At 41.7% G+C, this 23,460-nt stretch overlaps 1 protein-coding gene across 1 annotated transcript; it reads right to left on the bottom strand.

Moving 5' to 3' along the window:
• Positions 1-56: 56 nt before the first annotated feature.
• Positions 57-22,813, bottom strand: LOC106576301 (protein mono-ADP-ribosyltransferase PARP12). Its single transcript, XM_014153396.2, has 12 exons — positions 22,178-22,813; positions 21,714-21,849; positions 21,149-21,452; positions 20,210-20,260; positions 16,064-16,190; positions 13,909-14,074; positions 13,681-13,801; positions 6,138-6,234; positions 5,662-5,749; positions 3,536-3,666; positions 2,812-2,963; positions 57-2,713 (listed from the first exon to the last, which is right to left on the bottom strand). The coding sequence occupies exons 1-12, from the start codon at positions 22,441-22,443 to the stop codon at positions 1,101-1,103; spliced, it is 3,252 nt and encodes a 1,083-aa protein (XP_014008871.2). The 5' UTR covers positions 22,444-22,813; the 3' UTR covers positions 57-1,100.
• Positions 22,814-23,460: the final 647 nt, after the last annotated feature.

Here is a 23,460-nt window from a genome sequence, read left to right on the forward strand (position 1 = left end):
AGTATAACAAACAGGCAATAGATCAACACACTAATGACGGAACACACCCTATTAAATACGTCACATTGAACTCTGTCCCAGTGGCATGTGGAACCTTTATTTACATCACAATAGGCCTGTTAAACACACAGAAGCAGCAGTAGTGAGTCATTGATTCAGTTTGTCAATAAAGATGATTTTTATCCCAAAAATTACATTTCTGACATCAGAATGTGTTGTGGAAATTCAGTACTGAGAGAGACTTGGTAATTTCTTCAAACAATCATCTTTATTTAATATCGATTAATTTTTGCACTAATGAGACCGTCAGCCCACCAGTCTTGACTGACCGTTAGGCTGAGAGTCTGAATCATACACATAATGCACAGTTCATATAGCTAATACCCAAAATGCTTGGTTTCACCCCTCCTATATAGATTAGGGGGCCCCATAAGCCACTTTGGGCTCATCCTGTCTTTATCTGCCCCTGGCCTTGTCTTAACCCCCAACCCTGGCCTAATTTCCCAGGTTAGGATGTCTAAGAACCATTGAGGCCTTTGTTCCACTCCTCTCTATCCCAGTTACAACCACCCCACATCCTGTCACTGGATTAACAGCTGTAGGTTTTATCACCAGGAAGCTAGAGTGGACACCATAAAACACAGCATCAGCAGGACAGAAATATCTCACTGTTTAGGGAAATAATTGTTACATATCCAACAAATAAGGTGAATACATCATTTTTCCATCACAGGTGTTTGAAAATCTCTTAGAAAAGAGTAGACTTGTCCAGAAAACATCCAGAATCAATGATTTTATCAGTTTAAAACACATAAATCAAACTTGTTTCATTTACAAAATGTATGGACTGTGTCAGCAGACCTGAGTAAAGGAAACATGCTCATCAAATTCATATTTGTGCAAAATTACAAATGTCTGGTTGGTTGTGAACAGCTTTACTGTTGTTAAGCCCCTACAGGTAAAGATACACAGCTATACTACATCTTTGATATGCAAATGCATTATCCTTCATAATTTTAATACATTTTCTGTTTTTGAAGATTTGAAGTTCGCCATCAAAACTTTCTATTAACTTACTGCTCCATCCTGACAAAGGCAAGTTATTGCAGAAGACATTTGTTTTTTTCTTTGGTGTCCCTCCTTTGAGCTGTTGGAACACTGTACAGTGACTCAGGACGAGATCTAGTGGTGCTTGTTGTGGTAGATAGTGGACGACAGAAGGCACCTGCCGAGGGAGAGAACACCCGAGATTGGTTGCTTGCTGACGGGGAGAGTGTGCTTGGAGAATTGCTTGACGTCGACGGGGAAGTGTGTGAGAGAGTTTGTGTGTAAGTGGGGGAGTATGATGAGTGAGAAAGTGTGTAATAAGGTGTGCTCAATGAGTATGAAGGGGATAGTGGGTGAGAGGTACTGCTGGCAGGGAGTGTGCGAGTAGTAGTCGTTGAGCGGGTGTGAGCCCGAGATAGGGTGCCAGTTAAAGGGGAAAGTATGCCAGGGGGGGTGCTGGCTGAGGGAGTGAGTGTAGGAGAGGGGGTGCTGGCTCGGGGAGCGAGTCTAGGAGAGGGGGTACTGGCTGGGGTAGTGAGCATACGAGAGGGGGTGCTGGCTGGGGTAGTGAGTATGTGCGAGGGGGTACTGGCTGGGGTAGTGAGCATACGAGAGGGGGTGCTGGCTGGGGTAGTGAGTATGTGCGAGGGGGTACTGGCTGGGGTAGTGAGCATACAAAAGGGGGTGCTGGCTGGGGTAGTGGGCGTACGAGAGGGGGTACTGGCTGGGGTAGTGAGTGTGTGAGAGGGGGTACTGGCTGGGGTAGTGAGTGTGTGCGAGGGGGTACTGGCTGGGGTAGTGAGTGTGTGCGAGGGGGTACTGGCTGGGGTAGTGAGTATGTGCGAGGGGGTACTGGCTGGGGTAGTGAGTATGTGCGAGGGTGTACTGGCTGGGGTAGTGAGTATGTGCGAGGGGGTACTGGCTGGGGTAGTGAGCATACGAGAGAGGGTGCTGGCTGGGGTAGTGGGCGTATGAGAGGGGGTACTGGCTGGGGTAGTGAGCATACGAGAGGGGGTGCTGGCTGAGGTAGTGGGCGTACGAGAGGGGGTACTGGCTGGGGTAGTGAGTGTGCGAGAGAGGTTTGCAAATGAGGGATTGAAATCTGGGTCTAGGGTGGTATCCACCAATTGAGAACTTGAGGCTGGCTTCATGGGAGATTGACTGAATATCAATGGGGCTTGGCCAGGTTTTGGGCGAGACTGATGGACTAAACACGAAGTGGGATGAGAATCGGTTGGATTAGAGGAAGTGGTGGCTGCAGTTTTAGATGGACTCAAAGTTGATGGAACACTCTTCGATGTGGTAGCAGCAGCTGTGGCTTGAATCCGGTTGGATTTTGGGGTTAAGGAAGTCGATTGGATAGAGACAGTCTTGGGTGGAGCTGGAGCCGAAGAGGTCCAGTGCATGACGCCATCATCGTATTTGATGAGGAACTCGGGGTACACCTGGTGCTTTTCAAACACCACATATATGGATGGCTTCAGGACATTGTCCACACAGCTGTCATAGAGAGTCGGGCTTCCCTCGCCTTTTGGAGGGGGACGACGGAGGTCCGAGTTCCCTAATGTGTAGTCGCCAACAAGCACCCGACAAGCAAACATGGACCTCACTCCTGAGTCGCTGGTGTAGCTGTGTGAGTACTTGGCATCCCTGGCAAAGTAACTCCCTTAAACAAACAGAGAAGATCATCAGTAAAACAGAATGACTGACTATAATGAGATCATGACTGCTTCTAAAATCTGACAGTTGGTTAACATGAGGTACCTTCGCCATACACAGTTCCATTGGTTCCACACAGCCTCCAGTCGAAGTTATCTCTGCAAATGGCGTCTACGTGTTTTGGGTCCGTTCCGTGGAAGAGATGTAACTCCTTGCTGTTTTTACCTCCATTGTTTTTCTTCATTAAATCTCTTTTCCTGAGAAAGAAGAAATGACCATTAGCTGCTGTTAAGAATTATATATTTAGATGGTTATTCCCTATTGAAATTTGGCCTCTAGGTACCGTCTGTAAGGCCAGAGGTCACCTTAAAGCAGCTCTCAGTAACTGGAATCTGGGCCCCTGAGACATAAATTCAGCCATGGGTGTCTTTAAGTGATTCAGATGTTTCAAATGTATAGTCTATTCAACCCCAAGGTCTCTGCCTTGATTTAATGCTTTGGCACGTGGCACAGAAAGGTGAAACGGAAAACAGATAAGGCAAGAGTATTTAGGTCAGCCCTCCCCTCTGGAGGGGTCGAGATTTGCTGTGGACTTCTTAGAGAAACATGTCTGTCTTCTCATTTGCATATGTCTGTCTAGGTCTCTGTCTAATAAACCCTTAAATATAGGAGCTGTTCACCTTATATTTTGTATATAGCATTTCTACACACCTTGACCAGATTTTCAATTCCTAACACTGCTTACCCATAATCGCATTCAAGACAGGGTTTACTTAGCATTTTGGAAGTAACATGTTAGGATTGTGTGTGAGAGTTGATGTAAACATACCATTGGAAGACTACCCAGAGGTCCCTGTTTTGGACCCTCTCGATGCTGGTGATTTTGAAGCCCCTCATGGTCTTGTTGAAAAGTTCCTGGACCTTCTGATAGTCCCTGTCAGAACTCAGAAGAGTGACTGTCTGCAGGAGGGGAAAACAAAAAGGTTGTCATGGCTGAAACCAAATGAAAAGCAATGTTAAAAAGTAGACTTCCCCGCAAGCCAAAGCAGTAGAATCTCATGTAAACAAGCAGTGGTGGAAAATGAATCCAATTCCATTACTTGTGTAAAAGTAAATGTACTTTAATAGAAAATGACTCAAGTAAAAGTCACCAAGTAAAATACTACTTGAGTAAAAGTCTAAAAGTATTTAGTTTTAAATATACTAAGTATTAAAAGTAAATGTAATTGTCAAAATATATTTAAGTATCAAAATAATAATTTAAAGTTCCTTATACAGTGCCTTTGGAAAGTATTCAGACCTCTTGACTTTTTCCACATTTTGTTACGTTACAGACAATATTCTAAAATGTATTAAATATTTTTTTTCCTCAGCAAGTACACACAATACCCCATAATAACAAAGTGAAAATAGGTTTTTACAAATGTTTGCACATTTATTAAAAAGAAAAAACAGAAATACCTTATTTACATAAGTATTCAGACCCTTTGCTATGACACTCAAAATTGAGCTCAGGTGCATCCTGTTTCCATTGATCATCCTTGAGATATTTGTACAACTTGATTGGAGTCCACCTGTGGTAAAGTCAATTGATGGACATGATTTGGAAAGGCACACACCTGTCTATATAAGGTCACACAGTTGGCAGTGCATGTCAGATCCAAAACCAAGCCATGAGGTGGAAGGAATTAGAGAGAGAGAGCCGCCATCATTCTTAAATGGAAGAAGTTTGGAACCACCAAGACTCTTCCTAGAGCTGCACGCCCATCCAAACTGAGCAATAAGAGAAGAAGGGCCTTGGTCAGGGAGGTGACCAAGAACCCAATGGTCTCTGTGAACCCAAGGTTCCTCTGTGAAGATGGGAGAAACTTCCAGAAGGACAACCATCTCTGCAGCACTCCACCAATTAGGCCTTTGTGGTAGAGTGGCCAGACAGAAGCCACTCCTCAGTAAAAGGCACATAACGGCCCGCTTGGAGTTTGCCAAAAAGCACCTAAAGACTCTCAGACCATGAGAAACAAGATTATCTGGTCTGATGACAACCAAGATTGAACTCTTTGGCCTGAGTGCCAAACATCAGGTATGGAAGAAACCTGGCACCACATCATGCTGTGGGGATGTTTTTCAGCGGCAGGGACTTGGAGACTAGTCAGGATCAAGGGAAAGATGAATGGAGCAAAGTACAGAGAGATCCTTGATGAAAACCTGCTCCAGAGTGCTCAGGACCTCAGACTGGGGCAAAAGTTCACCTTCCAATAGGACAAGGACCCTAAGCACACAGCTAAGACAATGCAGGAGTGGCTTCGGGACAAGTCTCTGAATGTCCTTGAGTGGACCAGCCAGAGCCTGGACTTGAACTGAAGACTTGAGGCTGTAATCACTGCCAAAGGTGCTTCAACAAAGTACTGAGTAAAGGGTCTGAATACTTATGTAAAATGTGATATTTCAACAAAACATTTTTTTTTATAAATTAGCAAACATTTCTAAAAACCTGTTTTTGCTTTGACATTATGGGGTATTGTGTGTAGATTGAGAAAAACATATATATGTTAGATTAAGGATGTAACGTAACAAAATGTGAAAAAAGTCAAGTGGTCTGAATAATTTCTGAAGGCACCGTATAAAGCAAACCAGAGGGCATAATTATTATTATTTTTTATTTATTTATGGACAGCCAGGGGCACACAACACAGATATAATTTCTAAACAAAGCATGTGTTTAGTGAGTCAGCCAGATCAGAGGAAGTAAGGATGACCAGGGATGTTCTCTTGATAGGTGTGTGAATTAGACCATTTTCCTGTCCTGCTAAGCATTCCAAATCTAAAGAGTACTTTTGGGTGTCAGGGAAAATGTATGGACTTAAAAAGTACATCATTTTCTTTAGGAATGTAGTAAAGTAAAAGTGGTTAAAAATATAAATAGTAAAGTACTTTACGCCACTGTAAACAAGTTACCCTGTATCCAATGTCAGGTATCGCAGACTTGTCCCAAAATCCAGGAACAGCTCTGAAATTCTGAGAGGGGTTGCGTGGTCCATTTCGCCTGAAAATATATATGAAAAAGAACCTTGATATACACAACACAAAGAAAAAAAGTAGTTCATTTGAAAATCTCTATTAGTTCTCAACTTAAATGGAAAATAAATCCCTCTTGTTTGAGATACAAAACAAAACCACGTCTTATGGTCTATACTGTTAGGTTCTAAATAACCCAAGTAAAAACTGACGGACAACTATAAAAGCTCAAACCAAGTTTATTCATCCAAAGGGTCAGACAGCTGAACAGACCAACCATTCACACAAGCACTGGTATTTAACCCTTTCTCCTATGCTGAGTCTGTCAGCAATCAAGAGTGTCTATTAGGTAAATATAGAAATGGTTAGATTCAGAACATATACCCATTCTCAGTCCATTCCCATTCTTACATTACCTGCTTCTTGCAGCTTGTGCGTCCACAGTTGAAACAAAGACAGGACGTCGTCTGACCATCCTTGTAGTGCCATATCTTTCGTTATATTGCGTCATGTCTGTAATTACAAGAATAACTTTTTGAACCAGCATCCTTACAGTTAATGTTCAACATCTCTAACATCTAGGCTACCTGCCGACTATTTTAGTACTAGAATGAGGCGTATAAGTGTAGCCTTTTTGACTAACTAACTTGTGCAAAGCGCTTATGATAAGAGAATTATCTAATAAATGTAAATGAATCAATAAACCATGATGAATTATTAGTCATACAGCAGGTTTAATGAATAATCAATGAAATGATCAATGTAGGGATCGATTAGTCTGATTAGTTCCGGAAAGTCCAGGAACCACTGGAGAGGGAAAGAAATGTGTGTATGCAATTAGGAGGGACACCAGGAGACAGATGGTCAAGGGAGTAAAAGCTTCAGAGAGTTCCTAACCTTGAGGGAAAATAACAGGCTGAGCTCTGGATAGTGATAAACAGTGTGAGAAGTTTATGGGGGATGCAGGTCACCAACTGTTTGTGTGTAAATGCATGTGCGTAAGTAAGCAAGAACTATATAATGACTGTTTTGTTATCCTGACCTCAGAACGTTCTCTGAATAAAGCTACAGAAACCTTTTGCAGAAAGCTGAGTCCTTGCCTAATTATTATAACCCATTGTCTTACAAACCTTGGGCATTAGTCAAGGCGAATTGATTATTGATTATTATCATCAAGATATAAAATTCCTTTAACAATTGGTCCTTCGAGCCGGATTTCAAACTGACGCTGAATTTGGTGAATGTTATAGCTGGTAACCTGGCTTCAGAAGTTCGCGTGGAGAAAAATCGGTTTTAAAGGGAATCAAGTATTCTGCGCGGATGGAAGTTAGGAATTAGTTGTAAATTCAAAACGACGAATTCGAAAACGACGCAGGGTCCGAAATCGACCCTGGGCAACTGTGGCCACTGCATAAAACTAAACTAGGGCTTGTGGTGAGACCTGATAACGTAGCACAAGGGTAAAAAAACCATAAGGGGATAGTCGGTACCTAAATACGGCTTTAGGTCTGATATCTATGGGTGAAGTGAGACCTAATATGGCGGAGTGAGAAACAGATATTTGTGTCAACAGTTACATGAAGCAACAGATAAATAGGCTGTTAACTAGGGCTTTACGACCCCTGGAAAGTAGTTTATAGTTGCATACGTATGCGACCTAATGTCTGATCGACAGTCCCCGCTGTAGATAAAGTTTCGAGAGAGATAGAGTAACTATGCTGGGATGAGGGATTGCGTGTGAGGCGAATTCTGTCAATAAATCGCGAGAAAAAGACAGACAGTACAAACCTAAAAATAAAACGGGTTGCAGTGTTTGTCTATGAGCGAGATAAAGACCGGGTTAGGATAGATAAGTATAATCATTCTAGCGGAACAACTCTATATTGCGAATAGAAGGTTAATAACGAAAACATATTGCTAGAATCAACAGGCGCAAGATAAAAGCCGTTTGTCCTTTTTGAGCGATGAGATACCCAGCGCAAGATAAAGCCGTTTGTCCTTTTTGAGCGATGAGATAGAAGCAATTTGTAAAATAGCATGCGAATAATTATTCCCCAAATTCTAGGTTAATAACGGTAAAATAGCATACACATAAAGATTAACAACGACTAGACACTAATTGTATTTGGTTTGAAGTTGTATAAATTAAAGCACATATGAATAAAAGATAGTTCATGGTTCTTACGAATAATATTTCTAAAACTCTAGATTGGTTCCTTTAACAACATGGGTAGTAAATCCTCTAAGGAGATCCCGGTATTGACAGGAGATGAACGGTTTATGCTGGGAAAAGATAAGAGGAACATTTTATTTTGGCCCGAAATGGAGGATGGATGTTTAAATGTTGAAAGATTTGAATTAAGGATAAAACAAATACATAGGGTCTGTGGGGATAAGACAGAGAAGCAGCGCACAGAGGGCCTTGACACCGCTAGTGTTTGGCTGGCAGAAGCTAGGAAGAGAGCGGAGGGGGCCAGGGATAAGGGCGTTGCTAACAATGATTTGGGTAACAAGGGAGGTAGAGAGGAAGAGACACAGAGAGGAGAACAGGATTTAGCAAACTTATTGAGAAAAGTGGATAGAGACACTGTAGACAGAAGGGGGGAAAACAGGGAGACGCGCTGACAAAGACGGAGAGAAGATGTGTTTTAATTGCGATAGAACAGGACATTTCGCCAGAGACTGTAAAACACCCTGTGCACATTGTGACCGAGTAGGACACAACTACCGAAATTGTAAACATGAACAATAGTGCTTCAGTGGTAGAATTCTTGCCTACCATGCAGGGGGCCCGGGTTCGGTTCCCATCCCATGCACCATGGGACTAAAATTTCATTTAATTATTGTTATGTTAGACTGGAACCATACGGTTGTTAGTTTGTTTAAGATAGAAACCGAACGTTTTGATAGCTTGTTTAGTTTAAATAGAAAGACAGAGTCGATAAAGTACGTTGTTTGTGGTCTGAATGGCCTGTTTTAAGGATTTAAAGAGAATGGGAGTTGTATTTGAATGACGGAATCAAGGAAAAGGCAGTTACCTAAATCTAATGAATTATAAGGAGCGGAAATTAATAATTGCGACAGAATTGTGGTGATATACATGATATTTTTTTATTTATTTATTTAACCCTTGGACATTTCATAAGACTATAAACCAATACCTAGAGAGAATAAAGGACGTGTCCAACGCTAATAGTGGGTTAATAGAACCCCCGGTAGTGGATGGATTTGATGCCCCGTATTATCAGGAATTAAAAATTGCTTTCCTCAGTGGAATGCGTCCTGAGATAAATCGTGCCACCAAACAGAACCTCGTGGGGGGGGGGCTAGCAGATCTGAGGGAATTAAGCAAGGCCAGAGAGGGAGTAGAGACAGATACAAAGAGAAGGTCAGGCGCCCCCAGCCAGACTCAGAGGAGGAGGCATGACTAACTATGGAGAGCGGGGGAACAGACACTAGTGAGGGGAAGGACAATTTTCAGAATTTAGTTATAAACAGCGATTGTGAAGTTTTTTAATTGGCTACAATTGATTTGGCAGTACAACAAGAACAGAAACCCTATTTGACACTAACAGTAATGGGAGAGAGAATCAAATTTCTGTGTGATACTGGGGCGTGTCTTGTTTTCAGAGTTTTAATAAACACATGAAATTCTTTTGATAGGGAATGTTCTGGGAAACCTGGGATACAAAATGTAGATGAAGTTCTAAGCCTTAATTTGTTTAATGTAGTAAGAAACACGGTTCTGAAAGGGTGGTATGACTTTTGACATCTGGTGACTTTTCCTGTGTGGTCTGATCAGCCACATTGAAAAGCCATTTGGATGGTGAATTTAAGGTCATTGGTGATATTGATTTTAAGGGAATTTGTAGAACTGATAATTATGATGGAGTTAAAGTTCTTAGACACAATTGATAATTTGAACCAATGATAGGACTAAAAGGGCAAAGCCTTAGACTAAGGGTAGGCTTCCTTAAGTCTATTTTCCTAGAACAATAAGGGTAAAATAATTTTTCTTGGTGGGGTAAATCAGATTAGTCATTTTGATCTGATTATAGGATTTGAAAATATTTTGACCAGTAGCAGGGGTATTTTTTACATGATCTAGATACGTTTATTTTCCCTTAGGAAGTCAGCTGTTGTTGAATTCAGTGTAAGAGATTTAACACAACAAGGCTGTGGAATTGATATACTAGTATTACTATATTTTGTTGTGAATAAGTTTAATAATGGTAGACTTATGTCAACAGGACAGGGATACATGACATCTGTAGGTGAACCAGGATTATTGAGGGTATCGAGATAAATTTAAGTAGATATGCAATATCTAGACAGGTTGATTTTTCTAAAGTTCAGGAGTGCAACCAAGGAGACAATGAGACATTTAGTCAATATTTGGAAACAACCATATTATGAGAAAAAGCTGGAGACAGATAGAAGGGCAGACAGAGAGATCCTCCCCTGCACTGCTGAAACCTTGAGGGTTGTGGAGTAGCAGGAAGAAAGAAGGGGGGCCAGCAGGAGTAGATAGGAAGAGAATTTGGTTCACTTGGCTTTAGGATATTAATTCATGGAGAGACTATCGGCTCCGTTGGCAGGCATGTATTTTAGTTTTGATTTTAAGTTTATGTTTGGTAAATTCGTTAGGAGGAGATATGAAAGCTTAGTTGGTTTCAGGTGTTAGACACTGAACCATTGCCCAGACACTATTCTGCACAGTAGGCTGAAATAGTAGCATTGACTAGAACTGGTGAAATAAGAAAGGAGAGAAAAGTTACTATTTACACAGACAAGCACATAGACATTTAAAACCATACAAAGCAGCATAGATAAATCTTAAAGACGATAAGAAACTTGACAGAGGATTGTTAAATGATAGCCAAGGATGAAGGCCCCAGGGAGAATTGGACATGTGGAAAATGAAAGGGGGCATCCTACAAGAGAAGGTCTGACATAAGGATAATTTACTTATCCTACCAAAGACACTGTATGGATACGCAGCAATATTGATACATAGGCTAAGCAATGTATCAAGGGGAGGGAAGTATAGTAGAGTAGTTAGGAAAGAGTGATGGCCTAGAGGATAATTACTTAAACAAAAAAAAAAATTGTAAGAAGATCCATTCCAACATTTGGAATTGGACTTATTGAAATATTCCGAAATGAGGGGAAGAAGGGGTGTTTAACAATAATAGATAAGTATAGCAAATGGGTAGAAGCGTTCCCAACTTACTTGGTGGATATGATTATGGTAGCTAAAATATTAAGTCAAGATATTATCCCTAGAGTTGGTTTACTAGGAGCCATCTCTTTAAATGATGGATGACAGTTTAGCTAATCAGGTAGAGCCTATAGAATGACAGAGTTAGAGATACCAGAACAGGTAGACATAGAAATTGAAGAAATACTAGCAGAGCACATGAGAAGACTGTTTGTTAACCAAACCCGTATGTCCAAGACTTTGTGTCCAACAGGTGAATTACAGGAGAAGGTGATTCACTCAGTACAACCAGGAGACTGGGTGTGGATCCAGTCCCTGAGGAGAAAAAACTGGAAGCAACACCGTTGGGAAGGCCCATACCAGGTTCTGTTAAACCACTGCCTTTGCCATTTGAAAATCTGAGAGAGTCACTTGGGTCCACGTTACCCACTGCAAGGAGGTATGTACACATTTGAACACTGTTGATCACACACAGAGTTAGGAGAAGAACCGATACCAACAGGGTCCGGGGGTTACCTCCTTAACGAAGATTTCCTATCCCGACCGTTCATCACTGTGTGTGCTCCTAGACGTGTGAGTATGGGGTGGTACCAAGCAGAGAGACTAAGGGCAGGAGAGGGTTGACGGTTTTTGGGAAGAGTAGAGACTGAGCTGCATCATAGTTTTGGTAACCTTTCTGATACATTCAGATCCACCACCTTCTGGTACTAATCATACAATACCGTTGTCATTGACAAGATGTAGAAGATAAACTATATAATACACTGATGAGTGACATACAGAATAAGGAATCAAAGAAGATCAAGATGTAGAATTTAAGGTAAACATGAAACAATTTCCTGGGGAAGCAGACAACTGTAAAGGAATTGGGGTTGGCCAGATTGAAGTACTCAGCCAACCCACCTCGGTTCACCTAAATTCCGGATGAATACCAGTGTTATAGATACAAGAATGGCACCGAAAACGAAGATGATTTTAATAGCCGAAAGTAATCGTTAATGTGACTGACTTAGGTTTGAGAGATGAATAGAACATTCTTAACCTCATAGCACCTATAACTGATGAAGGGTGGGCTAGTACCAGTAAAGGATGCATACGACAGAAATTACCACAAAGGGTGGTTAGGAACTTACGCCCTGGGGTTATTGGTCCAACCAGTTCGAGTTAGTCATCAGAGCTAGTTATAGGAGGCTAAAGTAGGGACAGGAGGAGTTTTGACCAGGATGGGAGTAGCTTTGTCTAGAGGGATGCTATTGGCATCCTCAGGGAAGTTCCAGATGAATACAAAGCTATGAATCAAATATGTGAAGGCTTTAACACTACGTTGTTTTGGTGGTTGACAATAAATAGAAATGTGGATTGGATTAATGACATTTTTTTATAATCAACAGAGAGTCATGAATGAAAATGGGGATGCAGTAAAGAGGTTCTCTGACCAATTATCCGCCACCTCCCTCATGACCTGGTAAAATAGACTGACTCTCGATATGTTATTGGCTGAAGAGGGCAGTGTAGGTAGAATGATTAGGTTCATTGCTGCACGTACATTCCTGATAACACATCCCATGTTTGGGAAATGGAAAAGTGTTGTAAGAACTGTATTATGGGCTGCTTTCACCTGTATGAGTGTGTTTGTGTTGTGTGGATGTTGTCTCATCCCATGTGTGAGAGGTTTAATCACCAGGACTCTAGAGAGATCGATGACGCAGCAGATGGTGAGATATGGACCAATTCCGAGCTCCGATCAGTGGGATGGCGAATGCGGGCCTCCAGGCCAGGAAGATGGCTCAGTTTCTTTTAATCACAAGGAGCCAATGTTTGATGAAACAATTTTCAACGTTTTGATTGAATTTTCAACGTTTTGATAGACTGTTCCTTTAATGAAAATTATGATGAAAATCCTGAATTGAAGTGTCATAATTGGAAAGAGGCCTAGGACTGTCATTGATGGGTATAGGAGGAATAATTATGTATTAGTCTTGTTTAATCCTTGTATCACAATTAATTTCCATAAAGTGATTATTTGTATTTCCATATAGCGTATAATTATGTGTGATTACCTATAGAATGTCATTAGTAGGGTTCTCATATAGCATGTGATCATATCATGGTGAATTATTGAATCATTTAAGGGTGGAATTGATAAGAGAATTATCTAATAAATGTAAATGAATCAATAAACCATGATGAATTATTAGTCATACAGCAGGTTTAATGAATAATCAATGTAATGATCAATGTAGGGATCGATTAGTCTGATTAGTTCCGGAAAGTCCAGGAACCACTGGAGAGGGAAAGAAATGTGTGTATGCAATTAGGAGGGACACCAGGGGACAGATGGTCAAGGGAGTAAAAGCTTCAGAGTTCCTAACCTTGAGGGAAAAGAACAGGCTGAGCTCTGGATAGTGATAAACAGTGTGAGAAGTTTATGGGGGATGCAGGTCACCAACAGTTTGTGTGTAAATGCATGTGCGTAAGTAAGCAAGAACTATATAATGACTGTTTTGTTATCCTGACCTCAGAATGTTCTCTGAATAAAGCTACAGAAACCTTTTGCAGAAAGCTGAGTCCTTGCCTAATTATTATAACCCATTGTCTTACAAACCTTGGGCATTAGTCAAGGCGAATTGATTATTGATTATTATCATCAAGATATAAAATTCCTTTAACAGCTTATAACTAAAATATATTATTAATATTACAGTAGGTTGTTTTTCAAGAGTGTTGATGTGTGTTACCTCTGAAACTCAGCTCATACGACTGCTGGCCTGCAGTGAACTTCACCACAGGACTTTGATCCTCCTGGTACTTTTTCTCAAGGTCTTCACTGGTGATGGACGACAATCGGTGCTTCTCTTTCTGTGATTCATAGAAAACAAACTCAAATTCAAGGGGAACAACAGTTTACTATCTCTATTATTGTCCTCGTAACACATCAGCCTGTTTGAGTGTTTCACACCACTTACGATGGATGCGTACTGGATCCATTTGCCGTACTCGTCCTCCCAGAACCACACCCACTCTGTGGTGAGTACGAATGTGGGCTCGGTGACAGAGGAAACTGTGGAGAGACGGCGAACTTCACTGAATCCAAGGCTCATGGAGTCGAAATGCACACAGTCTGATCCCTCACTGTGAAGGCATAAGAACATGGCAATGGGAAGAAGAAAAAAAATGATATTGTACCTTATTCACAGTTTGACATAGTTTTGCTAGTTAAAGGTAGACTCAGCGAAATGACGTTGCCACGAGCAGCACCGCAGATATTGAGATGAGAGAGATGCAGGACAGTCACACACAGTAACATATCTGCACATGTGCACGGGTTTGCTTCACGCTGTTACAATGTGGTAGCCACGGGACGAAAACATCGGGGAATTTGAGTCTCGCGCTTCAACCCACTATGCTGTTCACTTTCTGCATCTACAGTCGTATGAAAAACTTTGGGCACCCCTGACAATTTCCATGATTTCCATTTATAAATAATTGGGTGTTTGGATCATCAATTTCATTTTGATCTATCAAATAACTGATGGACACAGTAATATTTCAGTAGTGAAATGAGGTTTATTGGATTAACAGAAAATGTGCGATATGCATCAAAACAAAATTAGACAGGTGCATAAATTTGGGCACCCCAATAGAAAAATCACATCAATATTTAGTAGAGCCTCCTTTTGCTAAAATAACAGCCTCTAGACGCTTCCTATAGCCTCTAATGAGTGTCTGGATTCTGGATGAAGGTATTTTGGACCATTCCTCCTTACAAAACATCTCCAGTTCAGTTAGGTTTGATGGTTGTCGAGCATGGACAGCCCGCTTCAAATCATCCCACAGATTCTCAATGATATTCAGGTCTGGGGACTGGGATGGCCATTCCAGAACATTGTACTTGTTCCTCTGCATAAATGCCCGGGTAGATTTTGAGCAGTGTTTTGGGTCGTTGTCTTGTTGAAATATCCAGCCCCGGCGTAACTTCAACTTTGTGACTGATTCTTCAACATTATTCCCAAGAATCTGCTGATATTGAGTGGAATCCATGCGACCCTCAACTTTAACAACATTCTCAGTACCGGCACTGGCCACACAGCCCCACAGCATGATGGAACCCACACCAAATTTTACTGTGGGTTGCAAGTGTTTTTCTTGGAACGCTGTGTTCTTTTGCCGCCATGCATAATGTCCCTTGTTATGACCAAATAACTCAATCTTTGTTTCATCAGTCCACAGCACCTTATTCCAAAATGAAGCTGGCTTGTCCAAATGTGCATTTGCATACCTCAAGCGACTCTGTTTGTGGCGTGTGTGCAGAAAAGGCTTCTTCCGCATCACTCTCCCATACAGCTTCTCCTTGTGCAAAGCGCGCTGAATTGTTGAACGATGCACAGTGACACCATCTGCAGCAAGATGATGTTGTAGGTCTTTTGGAGGTGGTCTGTGGGCTGTTTTTGACCGTTCTCACCATCCTTCGCCTCTCCGATATTTTACTTGGCCTGCCACTTCTGGCCTTAACAAGAACTGTGCCTGTGGTCTTCCATTTCCTCACTATGTTCCTCACAGTGGACACTGACAGCGTACATCTCTGCGATAGCTTTTTTGTAGCCTTCCTCTAAACCATAATGTTGAACAATCTTTGTTTTCAGGTCATTTGAGAGTTGTTTTGAGGCCCCCATGTTGCCACTCTACAGAGGAGAGTCAAAGAGAACAACAACTTGCAATTGGCCACCTTAAATACCTTTTCTCATGATTGGATGCACTTGTCTATGAAGTTCAAGGCTTAATGAGCTCACCAAACCAATTGTGTGTTACAATTAATCAGTGCTAAGTAGTTACAGGTATTCAAATCAACAGAATGACAAGGGTGCCCAAATCTTTGCATAGCCTATTTTTCACATTTGATTTAATTTCATACAACTTAATATTGCTACACGAAAAATCTTTGTCTGGACAATACCCCAGTACTCAGCTTTTATTAGAAAATGAATGGCATGCCACTGTGATCATTTTCTGTGATGACAGAGTAAATTATTATGCAGCCTCAGAGGGGTGCCCAAACTTTTTCATGACTGTATGTAATATCACTGAGTCTACCTTTATGTATGACATAACAACATACTATACCTGTGTATCGTAGAAGGGTCACAGAAGTCTCTCTCAATCACTTCATTTTCTGGCAGAGCTGACCAAGTCTGTCCATCTTTCACTTCCCACTTGTAGGGCATTTTGAAGTGGACTCTCCAGCATTTCTCTGAAAGTCATACATTTGCAGTGAGATGTGATATGTTGCTGAGTGTCATTGTTGCACCTGGGTCACAGCCTGATTTGTCCCTGAATTGTGGTTTCACAGGGTTTGTATTGTGTATCTACTGACAACTTTGAAAGTTATAAACTCCTATCCTCGTATGATCACTCGGCTACACATGCCTCTCTCTAATGTCAATATGCCTTGTCTACTGCTGTTTCGGTTAGTTCTTATTGTTTTATTTCACTGTCGAGCCCCCAGTCCACCTCAACATGCCTTAGATAGTTCTTTTGTCCCACCCCCCCACACATGCGGAGACCTCACCTGGCTTAACTTGTGCCTCCAGAGACACAACCTCTCCCATCGTCATTCAATGCCTAGGTTTACCTCCACTGTACTCACATCCTACCATACCCTTATCTGTACATTATGCCCTGAATCTATTCTACCACGCCCAGAAATCTGCTCCTTTAATTCTCTGCTCCCAACGCACTAGACGACCAGTTCTTATAGCCTTTAGCCGTACCCTTATCCTACTCCTCCTCTGTTCCTCTGGTGATGTAGAGGTTAACCCAGGCCCTGTGTGTCCCCAGGCGCTATCATTTGTTGACTTCTGTAACCGTAAAAGCCTTGGTTTCATGCATGTCAACATCAGAAGCCTCCTCCCTAAGTATGTTTTATTCACTGCTTTAGCACACGCTGCCAACCCTGATGTCCTAGCCGTGTCTGAATCCTGGCTTAGGAAGGCCACCAAAAATTCAGAAATTTCCATCCCCAACTACAAAATGTTCCGACAAGATAGAACTGCCAAAGGGGGCGGAGTTGCAATCTACTGCAGAGATAGCCTGCAGAGTTCTGTCATACTATCCAGGTCTGTGCCCAAACAGTTAGAGCTTCTACTTTTAAAAATCATCCTTTCCAGAAATGTCTCTCAATGTTGCCACTTGTTATAGACCCCCCAGCTGTGCTCTGGACATCATATGTGAATTAATTGCCCCCATTTAAATTCAGAGTTTGTACTGTTAGGTTACCTAAACTGGGACATGCGTAACACCCGACCGTTCTACAATCTAAGATAGATGCCCTCAATCTCACTCAAATGATCAAGGTACCTACCAGGTACAACCCTAAATCCATAAACATTGGCACCCTCATAGATATCATCCTGACTAACTTGCCCTCTGAATACACGTCTGCTGTTTTCAACCAGGACCTCAGCGATCACTGCCTCATTGCCTGCGTCCGTTATGGGTCCGCGGTCAAACGACCACCCCTTATCATTGTCAAACACTCCCTAAAACACTTCAGCGAGCAGGCCTTTCTAATCAACCTGGCCCGGGTATCCTGGAAGGATATTTACCTCATCCCGTCAGTAGAGGATGCCTGGTTGTTCTTTAAAAGTGCTTTCCTCACCATCTTAAATAAGCATGCCCCTTTCAAAAAATGTAGAACTAAGAACAGATATAGCCCTTGGTTCACTCCAGACTTGACTGCCCTTGACCAGCACAAAAACATCCTGTGGTGTAATGCATTAGCATCAAACAGCCCCTGCGATATGCAACTTTTCAGGGAAGTCAAGAACCAATATAAACAGTCAGATAGGAAAGCTAAGGCTAGCTTTTTCAAACAGAAATTTGCATCCATTCCAAAAAGTTTTGGGACACTCTAAAGTCCATGGAGAATAAGAGCACCTCCTCCCAGCAGCCCACTGCACTGAGGCTAGGAAACACTGTCACCACCAATAAATCTACGATAATCAAGAATTTCAATAAGCATTTTTCTACAGCTGGCCATGCTTTCCACCTGGCTACCCCTACCCCGGCAAACAGCTCTGCACCCCCCGCAGCAACTTGCCCAAGCCACCCCTGCTTCTCCTTCACCCAAATCCAGATAGCTGATGTTCTGAAAGAGCTGCAAAATCTGGATCCCTACTAGTCAGCCGGGCTAGACAATCTGGACCCTCTCTAAAATTATCAGCAAAAATTGTTGCAACCCCTATTACTAGCCTGTTCAACCTCTCTTTCGTATTGTCTGAGATCCCCACAGATTGGAAAGCTGCCGCGGTCATCCCCCTATTCAAAAGGGAGAGACACTCTAGAACCAAACTGTTATAGACCTATATCCATCCTGCACTGCCTTTCTAAAGTCTTCGAAAGCCAAGTTAACAAACAGATCTCTGACCATTTCGAATCCCACCGTACCTTCTCCACTATGCAATCTGGTTTCCGAGCTGGTCATGGGTGTACCTCAGCCACGCTTAAGGTCCTAAACGATATCATAACCGCCATCGATAAAAGACAGTACTGTGCAGCCGTCTTCATCGACCTGGCCAAGGCTTTCGACTCTGTCAATCACCGCATTCTTATCGGCAGACTCAATAGCCTTGGTTTCTCTAATGACTGCCTCGCCTGGTTCACCAACTACTTCTCAGATAGAGTTGTGTGTCAAATCGGAGGGGTTCAATTCTCGGGCTGACTCTTTTCTCTGTATATATATATCAATGTTGCTCTTGCTGCTGGTTATTCTCTGATCCACCTCTATGCAGACGACACCATTCTGTATACATCTGGCCCGTCTTTGGACACTGTTAACAAACCTCCAAACGAGCTTCAATGCCATACAACACTCCTTCCGTGGCCTCCAACTGCTCTTAAATGCTAGTAAAACTAAACACATGCTCTTCAACCAATTGCTGCCCACACCCGCCCGCCCAGCAAAACTACTCTGGACATTCTGACTTAGAATATGTGGACAACTACAAATACCTAGGTGTCTGGTTAGACTGTAAACTCTCCTTCCAGACTCACATTAAGCATCTCCAATCCAAAATTAAATCTAGAATTGGCTTCCTATTTTGCAACAAAGCCTCCTTCACTCATGCTGCCAAACATACCCTCATAAAACTGACTATCCTACCAATCCTTGACGTCAGCGATGCCATTTACAAAATAGCCTCCAACACTCTACTCAGCAAATTGGATGTAGTCTATCACAGTGCCATCCGTTTTGTCACCAAAGCCCCATATACTACCCACCACTGCGACTTGTATGCTCTCGTTGGCTGGCCCTCACTACATATCTGTCGACAAACCCACTGGCTCCAGGTCATCTATAAGTCTTGCTAGGTAAAGCCCAGCCTTATCTCAGCTCACTGGTCACCATAGCAACACCCACCCATAGCACACGCTCCAGTAGGTATATTTCACTGGTCATCCCCAAAGCCAACACCTACTTTGGCCGCTTTTCCTTCCAGTTCTCTGCTGTCAATGACTGGAACAAATTGTAAAAAAAAAAAAAAATCACTGTAGTTGGAGACATATCTCCCTCTAACTTTAAGCATCAGCTGTCAGAGCAGCTTACCGATCACTGTACCTGTACACAGCCAATCTGTAAATAGCACACCCAACTACCCTCATCGCCATATTGTTATATTTTTTGTTGTTGCTCTTTTGCACCCCAGTATCTCGACTTGCACATCATCATCTGCACATCTATCACTCCAGTGTTAATGCTAAATTGTAATTATTTCGCCACTATGACCTATTTATTGCCTTTGTAACAGTGTAAGTTCCGTCCCTCCCATCGCGGGTTTTGTGGCGCGATGGGTAACGATGCTTCGTGGGTGTCAGTTGTTGATGTGTGCAAGGGTCCCTGGTTCGAGCCCAGGTTGGGGCGAAGAGAGGGACGGAACCTACACTGTTACACCTTACCTCCCTAAATCTGACTACATTTGCACATACTGTACATATATTTTTCTATTGTGTTATTGACTGTACATTTGTTTATCCCATGTGTAACTCTGTGTTTTTGTTGCACTGCTTTGCTTTATCTTGGCCAAGTCGCAGTTGTAAATGAGAACTTGTTCTCAACTGGCCTACCTGCTGAAATAAAGAAATTAAATGAAATATCCGGCCGGCTGCCACAGCTTCTGCCTGAGAAAAACAGGGCAAAGCCCTTGTAGGTGTTCTGCCAAAGCAAATCCACCAGACTCTGCCTCCACACAATATCTCTCTCGTTAAATGTACCTCCTTGTTTGCAGTCCCCCTTGACAAAGAACAGGCAGATCTCATTCCTCACTGTAAACAAACAACAAATAAATAAACACACATTTAGTTAAATGAAATCAAAGTTGGCAACAGGGTTGGGGTCAATCCCATTTCAATTCAGAAAGTAAACCAAATTCCAATTCCACATTTTCCTCACTAGCTAGGTTTCCATCCAAACTATATGCATATTTTTCAACCAGAGACGTGTTTCCATCAAATTGAAATGTTGTGGATAAAAGGCTGTGCATGATGACATTGTGCACATAAAAATTACTTTTGTGGTTAAATTCCCATGTACCAAATATATTTTGGCCCGTTATAAAGCTTATGTGCCCAAATACAGTGTGGGTATAGCTTACATGATTAGATTATTATGGACAAAAGAGCAAGATCATTTTTATTTGTCAAATGGCAGCCAAGCATTGATGATCATGTCACCAGATTAAGACCCTCAATATTTATTGGAAAGGAGCATCAAGCGCATCATCTTGCACTTTCATAGTATGGTTATTATATCAATATTTTTGAATAAAACGTTTTCCACCACCATTTCTCACATAATTAATTTTACAGACAAAAAAATCCTGCCTATTTTGTTTGGTCGACATTAAGAAAGTTTACCCAGAAATGTTCTGTTTCAGGCCTGTCATGAAACATTTTATCCAATATCTACTTTACTTGCATAAAACGGTTGGATGGAGACCTGGTTATTGAAAAGCATTGAAGAGAATTGGAATGTTAGTGTACTTCCTGAATTGACTGGTCTGGAATTGAAATGTAATTGACCCCAACCCTGGATGGCAAGCAAGTCCATCGAGGAATACTTCCAAGTAACTATAGAAGTTAAATATAGTGACTGTTCTGAAACATTATTCCCCAATGAACACAACCCTGCTGTTTGCTCCTGCAGCCATCTACCTGTATTTCTCTGAGGACAGCTCTGGGGCGTGTTGATGGAAGCAGCACTGCCGGCACCTTCATTCTTCATGGCCTGAATGTTTCGGTAGGTTGACAACATGGACGTCATTAGATCGTTTGGCACTCCCCTCTGCTGCAGAGTCCTTTGTGGGTGGGGCTCAAAGAAGTCATGACACCTGTTGCAGTCGGCTCCCGAGGAGCAGGTTCCTCTGATGTACCTGTCACACACATGAAGTCTCCTGCACCCCTCCTGATCCGGGCAGTTGCCATAAGGCCCGGCGCCTTTGTTATAAGAGCTGCACACCTGAAAGAGTGAGTGAAAGGGCTTTTAAAATACTTGTTTGCCATACCATTGTTGTATAAATCCAAGAAAGCATGAGATGAAAGAGCTATTGGGTCTATGGACAGTGATGTGCTAGTCAAAATATGCAGACATCTTCATCAGTCATACAACACACACCATCCACTGATCCACATCAGCAGTTAGAGAAAAATATAATAAAAAAATATGAACTAATATGAAAAATAAAATATAAAAACAAAAACGAGGAGAACGGTTGGTTACCGGTGGAAGGAGAGAGTTGTCGTTTTGTAACAACAACTGCCGGATTTCTTGTCTACTAAGCGTCTCAAGTTTATGCTCTCTTAAAACTCTGGAGTTGTGTTCAGAGTTCAGGTCATGGCCGAAGCGGCATGTCCGTCTGAAGTCAAAGTAGCAAAAAAACTGGTCAATAATAATACAAATTACAATTCAGTTTGCAGAACAAATTTAACTAACTAAACCCCATAATTCTATACAGCTCATGCAGTTTCAAGTCCTGGGCTGAAATATCTTAAATGTGAAAAACTAAATAAATAACGACAGTATTTGTAATGAGACATTTATTCACGCCATATGACTGAAGGAAATTCAATGAATATGTAAGAATTGGTTGGAATTAATTTTTAGGCAGTTTAACGTAACACTTCTGGTCCTACATAGCATATGGCTACATAATAATAATAATAATACAAAAAAAATATGCTTACCTTCCCCTACTATTCTTACAGTCCCCAAATAAATAAAATTTACACAGGTGTAAATCATTGCAGCCATCACATTGCTGAGCCTTGCAGCGTCTAACCTTAGTTTTCGCAATAACGCTTTTGTTTCCATTACACAACGCGACAGAAAATACCTCGTTTTCATCAAGGGCACAGATAATATCTTCCCCGCACCCAATATCTGCCAGATCCGCATAATCCAGTGCTCCCTGGTGATAGCAAATTACTTTCAATAGATATTGCTGATCCATCTCGCAATGACTTGCACAACTGTTGTGCCTGGTCCAGGACAGTGGACCACAGTATTACAGAAGGCTACCGCTACACCACAGAGTTTCTAAACCCAGAGGCGCTACATCGCGAGACTAACCGGAACGCTTGTGAAACAGACCAAGCAGGCCAGGCCGGGGTTTGAAGTGAAATATGCTTCCTTAGTTCTTAATTTTCTCAAAATCTAAAGGCACAACCTATACTCGAGCCAATGCCGTAAGTAGTTGAATATGGTTTTACTCAGAACTCGTGAAAGTGACAAACTGCCAAGTTTTCATTTTCGTCAAAAACAACTTTATATCGAAGGAGTGCCTTTGAGTTGACGGCCTGTACATGCGCAGTTAGACGCGAAACGACCTTAAGACCGGATGACGTATTTTTGCGCATGAGCTTAGCTAGCCAACGTCGCCATGACATCGCATACAAGCGTGATCTGGGATTTCTATTGGAGAATAGGTTTTTGCTTATCTTCATACTGAACTGTCTTTGACTACACCCTTGCTTACTCATTTTTGACGAAAGAAAAACGAAACTAAGGCAAAGGCCAAAGGGGACACACGCACACAAAGTTAATTGTTTAAATTGGATTACCCCAGAGCCATATATGGATAATTATATGGGTACATGATTAGTGCTTTTTGAGGTCGGTTCGGTTTCGGTTTGATTATTTACAAAATAATCACGGTTTTCGATTTTGGTTTCTGTTATTTTCTTAAAACATGAAATTAACTATGCATTAATGCTAGAACAACACAGAATAAAACAATTAATACAAGTCCCATGATGATAGTGACTGCCCATTACTGCTTATCATTATTAATTATTATTAATTATTATTCGACATAATTTATTCACATTAGTTTATACATATTTCAGTTGTTGTGCATATTACATTTGTTTTTTGATGATATTATTTAATCCATATCATCTCATTTCTACAGAGCTGCTGCCTATGGTGTCTGACAAAATCACAATTATAGTAGTTCCTCAAAGTAAAA

Source organism: Salmo salar, chromosome ssa17 (assembly GCF_905237065.1).
Source record: "Salmo salar chromosome ssa17, Ssal_v3.1, whole genome shotgun sequence".
Lineage (NCBI taxonomy): Eukaryota > Metazoa > Chordata > Actinopteri > Salmoniformes > Salmonidae > Salmo > Salmo salar.

Coding starts and splice junctions, on each gene's coding strand:
- LOC106576301 (XM_014153396.2), bottom strand. CDS start 22,443: ATGGATCAGCAATATCTATTGAAAGTAATTTGCTATCACCAGGGAGCA. Junction 16,191..20,209: donor GGGGGACTGCAAACAAGGAG/GTACATTTAACG, acceptor TATGACTTTCAG/AGAAATGCTGGAGAGTCCAC. Junction 14,075..16,063: donor GACCCTTCTACGATACACAG/GTATAGTATGTT, acceptor ATGCCTTCACAG/TGAGGGATCAGACTGTGTGC.